Source organism: Pseudomyrmex gracilis, unplaced genomic scaffold (genome assembly GCF_002006095.1).
Source record: "Pseudomyrmex gracilis isolate BER0280 unplaced genomic scaffold, ASM200609v1 scaffold_8, whole genome shotgun sequence".
NCBI lineage: Eukaryota > Metazoa > Arthropoda > Insecta > Hymenoptera > Formicidae > Pseudomyrmex > Pseudomyrmex gracilis.
The window spans coordinates 505025-515669 of record NW_018020592.1 but is presented as its reverse complement, the minus strand read 5'-3'; the positions used below and the strand labels follow the sequence as shown (position 1 = coordinate 515669).

The window sequence follows — 10645 nt, the reverse complement described above, 5'->3', positions numbered from 1 at the left end:
AAGCGCGGTTAATGGGCAAGCTCTGTATTTCGCAGTTTAATCAAATATTTTACGACGTGCTTAAGTCAACTTTTTCGTTTTCCAGTCCGATGTATTTATAATCGATACTAACGAGAACGTTATTCGTTATTTCGCTCTTAATATTTCTCGAGCAGTTTTTTAACAATAAGCGTCAACAATCGACACATTAGTCGATCTCTTTAAATTGATCTTACGAGTTTAGATCGAAACGAAAACAAAGACGTACAACACAAAGTCTTCTGCGCGCGACGGTGATGGCTGGATCGTAGACTCTCAAATTATCTTTATCTCTACGATTCAGAAGTTGCTACGAAATTCATGAGAACGCTAGCCCTCACGATTTCACGAGGTTGCTCCGAAAGAACGTTAGTCTCATTTCGCGTCTCTCACAGCAAACGGAGGGTTAACTGGATATTACGAATCTGGCAATCTGCTTGAGTAAATTCGCCTACTGGTGGTAGTTTCGTAAAAGGACTCGGAAAGGAAAGCGCTATTAATAAACATGGGGGACCATATCGTCGATCCTGGCAAGTCGTTGGGGGAGGGGGAATAATTTTCGTTTGCTTTGTCTTCTACTGGCGAATCTTATGTAGCATAAGGTTTCTCTTTAGGTAGCCATTTTCCCGGTTTCGATTATCACAAATTTTTGTTCAATATGTCGGATTCGTGAGAGAGATACAAATCGTTGCGTGTGTAGTTTAGCTTGAAAAATTTTGACACTGTGCATTGTTTACTTGTTGTATGAGCATTCGCACAATATGACAAGCAATATTGCTATTTACGTCGACGATATTGCTTTACGCGCATTTGAAAATATTGCGTTGAAAACGTCACTGAGATATTTGCAAGAAACATCCTCGGAATATCTCTCTCTCTCTCTCTCTCGTCTTTCTCTCATGCTCGAACGTACTTCGTACGCTTGTAAGAGATGTGATCTCGAACACGAGATATTTTTGATGTGAAAAATTCTATCTTTTCTTCGAATGAATGTTGCATATATCCGACGAAAAGTCAACATCAGTTCTATCAATATAAATTTGGAGTATTTATCGAACAATTTTTTGATATATATTTATCTGATGAAAAAAAAAAGTAATGAGAGAAAATGATAATTATTCTCAGAGTAAACATTTAAGATGAAAATAATAGCGTTTTGCTGTGACAATGACTTGTGCGTCTCGCTCTTTTTCGTAATGAAAAATGGTCGCTTGCCGTATAACTCTTCACGCATATTTGTAACAAAAAAAAAGTTAACAATCCTGCAAATATAATTTTTTTTTCACAATCAGCGGCACACGACGCGATATCGTTCCGCGAGGAACAACGGAAAAGAGTATGTAAGGTACGAACGATATCGTGTTCACTTTGCCAAGAGATACCAACACTGGTAGCAGGATGGTATTTCAGCCGCGCCTCTCGCAGAGAAGGTACTGATGCCACGCCAAAAGAGAAACCGAGCGTTCTGTGCCGCGGTGTCGGATTGCTGCAGGTCGTTTCTCGCTTTCATCGAACGAATAACCGGTGGAACACGAACATGGACCGGCGTGCTTGGCCCAGACGCCGCGGAAAGAGATAAGAGAGAGATAGATAGATAAAGAGAGAAAGAGAGAGAGACTCGGAAAGAATTTGCAAGGCGCGCGTTACTCGAATACCGCGTGCGCGCTATATAGACACCGAGTGTTCACTCCTCGCCCACCCTGAAGGATCTCTCAGGAGCTTTCGAAATGCGAGCTCGCGTCGAGAATTTGCCCAAGTATTCTGAATCCGCGACGTAAGGAGTTGCGCAATAAGCTCCGATACATTAAGCATGCTAAACTAAAAATACTGTACGAATAATGTCTTTGTTAAATAGATTATTTTATTGTAAGAAATATCAATTTTTTATTATACCAATGTAGCCGCATATTTAATCCTCAAACTGCAAACCAGAGTCATTTGTTCGATTTTGGAATCTCCCTCGTTGGCAATGAAAGTTTTTTACAGGTCATGTTTCTACAGGTCTCTCTCTAAGGAATCTGAAATACATAATTATTTATCCGGGAAGCGATAGAAAAGTTATAAAAAATAAGAAAAATAAGAGTAAACTCGGAAATGTCATTAATAAAATTCACCTGTTTAATCGTCGTTATATCTTCTTCTGATGATAATCTACCTTTAAAATAATTATTTAAGAAATCAACTAATAAGTTACTCGTAGATTGGTGTCGAACATATCCACAAAACTATAAAATTATTGTTACGTGAGAACAACATCCAACAACCCGTTCACTAATTTCATCACAACATGCGCGTATAACGTGTACAATTTTAAATAAAATTATTTTTATATGTTCTATAGTGCATTGGTTTCTTTACATCATTGTAATAACAATGATAATATTGCAAAGTAAAACAATATTGTAATTTACTTGAATTATTTGTTTTTACTAATCTTGGTATAACCGGTGACCGCCACGACATTCAACATGTTAATTATTTGTTAATTATTTCGATATCCTCGACACCAATCCACGATTAACTTACAAGCTGATTTCCTAAATGATTATTTTAAAGATAGATCATCATCAGAAAAAGATAAAACAAATTAGTTTTACTAATGACATTTCCGACTTCATCCTTATTTTTCTTTTTGTTAATAACTTTTTGATCGCCTCTCGGATAAATAATTATGCATTTTAGATTCCTTATAATCTGTGAAAGCGTAACCTGCAAAAACCTTTCGTTGCCAGCGAGGCCCAAAATTGGCCAATTTTTATTATAGTCCTTTCAGATCTCCAGTACAACTTTTTGACAGCCACAATGACGAAACAAAATTTCAAGCTGACACGGCCCTGGATTGCGGACTACGTATAATTTTCGCACAAATAAGTAAAAATTTTTTTTGTTTTAATCTGTATTTCACATACTTCGGCGCAATTTACAGTGTGATCAAGATATTTTTAATTAAAGACTTGTTTTTTATGCTAGTTTCAAAACAAAAGCAGCGCTCTTTCTAGGAAAGTTACGATTTTTTAAACGAAACACTACATTTCACTTGAGTTATTTTGTTTATATTAAACAATTATTTCAACAAATTAATTATTTCCAAAATATGTTGATTGATCTGTAAAGAAAAAGGTTTAAAGATACAACGTAACTTTTGTCTGAAGGTTTCTATAACTTTAACATAGAGAAAAATACAATGGGACGTAAACGACACCGATTTGCGGATAGAAGGTGCCACAAAAACGTTTGCAGAATAAATGTTTATCTCTTACCTCTATTTATTATTTATAATTTATAGTATACTATTATTTTGGACATTTTTACCATTACTTCACTCATGTGATTAGTAAGTAACGTATGTTCTAACTAAAAACACTTGACGTATGAAACTACTTTAAGAGTGAGTTCGCAGTATAACGTAAATATTCAAAATGATAAGCAGAAATTTCTCACCACATGAATACTGATTTCTAAATTCTCGCGATATATATCACGTTTAAATCAATATTGAATTTAGTCGAACCTGAGCGTTCGAAAGAAATTAACGAAGCTCTAGTCATGCTCTAGTCATGCTCTAGTCATGCTCTAGTCATGCGGGCGCTGCACAGTGATCCAAAACGTGGCCAAACCCTAAAAATGAAGATTTGAATCTAGGAAATTGTAACTGTTAGGTTGGCTACAATAACAATGTGCCTATTGAAAAGGCAAAAGAAAGAAGGGTCTCATTTCAAAAATACTTTTCCTTCGAGCGGCGTGTCGTATGCATCACAGCACGGAAAACAAACGTTAACTTTAGAAGTGCATAACTTTCATAAAAAGTGGTCAATTTGAGTTTTGTAAAATAGATACTATTCTTGGAGGTAAGTCGAATATTTATTTGCATTGAAATAGCCGAAATTTTTGGGAATATTATATGTATAACGACAACATTGGGTGCGTTCAGACAACTCAACAGTTGCACAACGGTTGAGAGATAATCACTTCTGATTGGATCATACTTTCGGAACCGCAGCGGATTTTGAAGAATAATCCTATCATAAGTGATAATCTCTCAACCGTTGAGTTGTCTGAACGTACTCATTGTTTATAAAGAAACTTTTGATCAAAATTTTACAACTATAGACAGAAAGTTAAATATCACGCAATATCACGACAAAAGTCGGCAGGGCACCGATTGCCAAGATTTCTGTTGATTAGATCGACTGTTGCACAGATTCCGTTTGTGCAGATCTTGTTTGTACCAAAAATTTTTGCGCAGATCCCGATTACGCATATATGATGAATATTATTGCATGTATCTTATTACACAAATAACTTTTTTGCACAGAAGCATGTACTTATTTTTTATATATTGTAAAAATTATATTTCTGAGTAAGAATAATAAAGCCATTCTTGTCGTTTACTAACAACTTGTTTCTTTGTTAACAAATAAACTTTCATAAATAAACCATTGTTTTCCGAAAAATATTAAAAGAAAACTTTTTTTATGTTATTTATGTTTGTGTTGTAAGCATGTGAGCAAGAAGGACGTAGCCCTTCTGCACTCCCCCAAAAGAATTTAAGCTAACCTAACCTAACTTTGTGTCACAATGAGTAAGTTCGTTTTAAGTACGAGCGTACTTTAGGCATTAATCCGTCTTTATTGCTCTTTAAATGTAGAACAAAGATAGACTGACACTCAAAGCGCAAAAACAAATGTATTCAATATCATTAATGTCACAATGTATAGAGCTTTGTCTGTGTAACATTGTACACAAATGGGACCTGTGCAACCGTCGATCTGCGCACAAGAAATCTTGGCTATCGGGATCCTCCCTTTTAGTTGTATGGTTATTTTATACAACGAGATTTCCATATGCCTCTTTTTTAAACAAGTAAAAAAACCAGCAAATTTTCGCGTGTTTCCTATTAATTAAGATTGGTAATTCTCCACCAATACAATTCAAGCTGCACAATCAAAAGAAATTCAAACTCAGACAGAAGACAACTCATTTCCTGAAAATTCAGATGACGAAGAATCGAATGAAGAAAATTTATTAGAATAATTTATTTGGTTTTATTTGTAAACGCTTTTTTATGCAATTTAGAATTTAATATACATAATTTTAGTTTTGACTTATTCAGTTTTATTTGTGAACTTTATAAAACTTCTATAATACAAATTATTTTTTTAAATTTGACTCTACTATTTTGTTTTGTTTTTTTTTAAGTTTGCTTTAGATTCACATAATCAGCGACCTCAAAAACTTCGAGATACCAACTTTTGTCTAAATTAAAGTACGGTTTCATATTTTGACCACGTTTTTTGAGATTTTGGACCAATGTACTCTGTGTCAGGTTTCAAGAGCACAATGTCAAAAAATTCTCACATGCAACCAACAACAGATCAACCAGATGCTATAAAGAAAGGCTTCACGACAATAACAAAAACATGTGTACAGTGCAACAATTATCTTACATATCGATGCAATTTTTGCAATGTAACGATTTCTATACCTCAAGGTGTAGAAACCAGTTTGCTGCAACAACATTTGGAGGCCAGGCATGCAAATGAAGCAAGCAAATTTTCGTAAGTTTATATATGTAACTTTGTATGTACCGTCTTTATTTGTTTCCATTTCCTCTTGTTTACTCTTTTATCTTGTATACTAATTGTGTATATGTAATTATATATTATAAAAGAGTAATATTCTTTTTCTCAAAACACTGATAAAACCTAAAGATATATACATATATAGCATCTATATTTAATATATATATAAAAAATTATACATACACATATGCATAGACATATATACATATATATAGAAAATACACGGGGTAACGAGCTCGCGACGCTTACAGATTTAACTTTGCGTACGACAATAACTTTTGCGCGAAGGTTGCGTCGCGCAATACGTTTGTTTGTTTTTAATCGCGTATACCTCGTGTATACCTCGTGTATACAATGTTACATATACATTTTATATACGATGCTTGCGTACAGCTTACTTCACGTATCATTTAGTATCGCATTGACGTCGAAACATTGTTCGCACGCTAATGTTAACAATTGACCAAAACAGAACAGCTTCTGTGTACTAATTTATTACAATAATTAGTAATCTCTTTTAAAAGCTCAGAAATTAACGAAGCGTCATGTTGTAGTAATACGAGCGCAGCGTCACTTTCCAAGGCCACAACGTTACAATCTGACACGCAAGCAACAACAAATCATAAAGATAAAATAAATTACGTACGGCTAAATTTCATAAAAATTGAAGAAAAATTTGCACAATGCAAAATTTGTAGATATCAATGCATTATTTGCAAGTTAATCATTTCTCTACCTGAAGGTACAGAAATGATGGTCTTGCAGCATCATTTATATACCGAGCATCGACTACAAGTGCAGTGACATGTATACATATATATAGACTTATTTTGTTTCTTTTTGTATACAAAAAAGATTAGTTTTCACCGTTTTCACTCTCAGACATTTCAAGATCAGATCGAAAAACAGCCTTCTACATCACAGAGAACATCCGCATCTTATCAAGAACAGCAAATTGCGTTACCAAATAGTCGCAATTTAGGTTTCTTGATATTTTATATATTCGATATGAACGTACACGCAATATAGTATATACAGGAATATATACAAAAACTCTAGACACACTATTTTACAGAAAGATTGTATCTACTATATATATGTAAGATATGTAATAAAGAATTTGATAAGTCACACTCAAACTTGACCAAACATGCACTTACATAACACTAGATTTTGATACGATTTCCTTTTCAAATTAATAAGTTTTATATATAAGTTTTCTCATTTTTTATTTTCGCGTTTAACGTACTCATAAACTATAATTAGCAAATTAAAACAAAAAGAAAAAGTAGTACTATTTTCCACGTATAACTGTTACAATACACATACACACATGTATGTACACACACAATGTTCGACCACAATGTTAACATCTAAGTCATTTCTAATACCTAATATGTTATACGTGTATTATCAAATGTAGTTCAATTACAATTAGTGATAGACAAGTTACTGATAAACAATTAAAAGGATACACTATTTCATTTTTAGTAAACCTTTGATTGTGTAATTTAGTCATATCTTTTATGTGATAGTGCACTGCTTTAGTGATTAAGCAATTGTGCGTTTTTTATTGTATGTAGGAAAAACTGATCGAAAAAAATTGAGAAATGTCACATGAGTAATTAAGCTAACAAAATTTTATTAAATTTTCTATAGTCAAGCTCAAGTTTCTTTAAAACAAAGCTTCATTCAAAACACTTTGTATTCTACGTTTTCAATTTACTTTTTTTATTTCTAATGAAACATTGTTCGCACATTACTGTTACACCTGACTGTAACAGCTTCTGTATATAATTTATTACAATAGTTAGTAATATACAATTTTTCTTTTAAAAGCTCAGATATTAACAAAGCGTCATGTTCTAGTGATGCGGGCGCTGCACAGCAGTCCAAACTCCTAAAAACGTGGTCAAAACCCCAAAAATGGAGTTTCGATCTTGGAAACTCTGAGGTATGTTCCAAAATTCTACCTTGGTTATTAAAATGCTATATTTTACGTTATGTGTACTATAGTTTTTGGTTACCAATGTAGGATTTTGGAATGTACCCTTGTTGAGTTGGCTACAATGATAATGTGCCTATTGAATTACAAAAGAGAGAAGGGTCTATCTTTTATACCTGAGTTTATGCTTGAATTCAAAGATGGCTTTCTTTTGAGTAGCGTGTCGTGTGCGTCAGTACAGAAAAAAACGTTAACTTTAAAAGTGCATAACTTCTGTAAAAAGTTATCCATTTGAATTTTGCAAAATAGATACTATTCCTGAAGGTTAATAGAATATTTATTTGCATTGAAATAGCCGAAATTATCGGGTTGAATATTATATAATAACAACATTGTTTATAAAAAAACGCTAAAACTTTTGGTGAAAATTTTACAAATATAGACAAAAAATTATACATCACGCAATATCACGCCAAAATTTGGCAGGTCACCGATTGTCAAGATTTTTTTTGACCAGATCGACTGTTGCATAGATCCCGTTTGTACAAATCTCAAATGTCTTTTAATTACAATTAATAATAGACAATTAAAAAGAAATATTTTATTTAGTAAACCTGTGATTGTGTAAAGTAGTCATATATCTTAGCGTTGCACGGCTTTAGTGATTAAGCAATTGTGCGGTTTATTGTATGTAGTAACAACTCATCAAAAAAAAAGTAGAAAATATCACATGAGTAATTAAGGTATTCAATTATAACAAAACTTTAATAAGTTTTCTATTGTCAAACTCAAGTTTCTTCAAACCAAAGCTTCATTCGAAACAATTTGTATTTTACGTTTTCAAATAATGTTTTCTTTACAAAGAAACATTTTTTGCACACTAATGTTACACCTGATCAAAACAGAACAGCTTCTGTGTATAATTTATTACAATAGTTAGTACTATATAATCTCTTTTAAAAGCTCAGAGATTAACGAAGCGTCACGCGGGCGCAGCTTCACTTTCCAGGAGCACAACGTCACATTCTGACATGCAAGCAACAACAGATCATAAAGATAATATATTGCGTTATTTCAAAAAAACGGGGAAACAATGTGCACAATGCAAAACTTATAAATATCAATGCACTTTTTGTAATTTCCGCATATCTCTACCTGAAGGTGCAGAAATGATGTTGCAGCATCACATAGAAACCGAGCATGCACATCAAGGAAGCATATGTCCGTAAGTTTATATTTGTAACTTTGTATACATCGATGTTTTCATTTTTATCTATTTCCTATTAGTTACTGATTCTTCTTGTTCTTATTTGGGTATATGTAGTTATATAATATAAAAGAGTAGTATAGATTTCTCAAAAAACTGATAAAATCTGAAAATATATACATATAGCATCTATATTTAATATATGTGTACAACTTATACATCCATAAATGCATAAACATATACATACATATATATAGACAAGAAATTGCGGTGTAACTCGCGATGCTTACAGATCTGACTACCTTCGCGTACGACGATAACTTTTGCGCGAAGGTTGCGTTGCGCATATATGTGATGTATACAATATTATATACATATATACATTTTATACACGATGCTTGCGTACGGGTTACTTAACCTATCATTTAGCATTGCATTGACGTCGCGGCACTTTTCTCGTATCGTTGCATTGTCGATCGTCGTTTTCATTCTGTCTATATACATATATGTATATGTCTATGCATATATGTATATAATTTACTATATGTTGCTTCATTTTACCAATTGTTTTGTTATTTATTAATTTATAGTCACAGAGACTATATAAATGTAAGGTAAAAACACATGTACTTATTTTGTTTTCTTTTGTTCTTATTTTGTTCAGTGCATGCAGAAGAAATTAGTTTTCACGTGAGACCGTCTTACACTCTCAGACATTTCAAGATGAGATTGAAGAACAGTCTTCTTCATCTCAGAGGACATCTGCATCTTATCAAGATCAGTCTTCTACATCACAGAGAACATTCGTATCTTATCAAGAACAGTCTTCTACATCACAGAGAACATTCGCATCTTATCAAGAACAGCCTTCTACATCACAGAGAACAGTCGCATCTTATCATGAACAGCCTTTTACATCACAGAGAACATCTGCATTTAATTGAGTTGCATTACAAACTAGGCGTATACGATTAAAAATTGATAACATATATATTCAAGATAAACGTCGCTAGACTTCTTAGAGATGAATCGCATAAGTTTATAGGAGATTTATTAACACGTTACAATACTGACAATCGCTTTAGAGATCTTGAAAGATTGAATAATATTGAAACGCAGAATTTTTGAAAATATTCTATTGAATACATTTAAAAATTTCATGAGAATTGTATCCATGTGTGAAAGAAGAGTGATTTTCCTAACTATCTTGAGATCCTTTTTAGAGGACAGTAGTACTTACAGCGGCTATACATTTGTTGGTATATTACTGATGTTTCACGTTTGCTAATCAAAAAAAAAAAAAAATATTGCAGCTATCACGAAATGTAAAATAAGTCAATCCGTTTACTCGTTTTATCGAAATAAACAATAAGACGGTCATTCTGTGACCTTTATATATCATTTTTGTAGTACTATCTTCTTTGTGAGCTTTCTTTCGCGGCAAATCTTCGGTTTTAGTCCGTTTACCACCGCAAAGTAAAAAAGCTCTCTCTCTCTCGTGCTGAAAGGTCTCGCAAAAAAGGAACTCGGTGACCCAGTTGAAGAGCCCGGGGACAAAAAGCGATTTGATTGCTCCTCCGTATCGATTTCGTCTATTCTAAGAAGAATAGAATTTTGCGGTCGCGCGCAAGAATCATCCGGTCAAGAAGACGACAATATTCGGCGTGTTCCGTAAAGCCACGGCTGAGTTTGCGTGAAGCCACGACCCGTTAACGAGATACGTGAAGGAGAAGGGAGAGAACGGCGAGTGTGTCTACGAGCCACGGATAGTTTTCACGGGTAAGAGCGGGGGATAGTCGGAGAAGAGAGAGGGGTTGTGCTTCGGCAGAGTTATTTAACCAAGGCGTTGTTCTGGCTCGCGTACTATGTGGGTCGCCGCCGGCTTAGTACCGC

At 33.8% G+C, this 10645-nt stretch overlaps 1 protein-coding gene across 6 annotated transcripts; it reads left to right on the top strand.

The window, feature by feature from the left end:
* Positions 1 to 3666: 3666 nt before the first annotated feature.
* LOC109860651 lies at positions 3667 to 10093 on the top strand. Of its 6 annotated transcripts, none has more exons than XM_020439887.1 (4): positions 3667 to 3866; positions 5218 to 5576; positions 6155 to 6242; positions 6483 to 6699. In XM_020439887.1, exons 2-4 carry the CDS (start codon positions 5329 to 5331, stop codon positions 6627 to 6629), a joined length of 483 nt encoding a protein of 160 aa, XP_020295476.1. In that variant the 5' UTR covers positions 3667 to 3866; positions 5218 to 5328; the 3' UTR covers positions 6630 to 6699. The 6 variants fall into 6 exon arrangements, 4 of the variants coding, with proteins under 4 accessions (XP_020295476.1, XP_020295505.1, XP_020295486.1 ...); XR_002250850.1 differs by lacking the exons at positions 6155 to 6242; positions 6483 to 6699 and adding exons at positions 8707 to 8770; positions 9417 to 10093 and having other exon boundaries at positions 3671 to 3866; XR_002250851.1 differs by having other exon boundaries at positions 5345 to 5576; positions 6155 to 6701.
* The last annotated feature ends 552 nt before the right edge of the window (positions 10094 to 10645 follow it).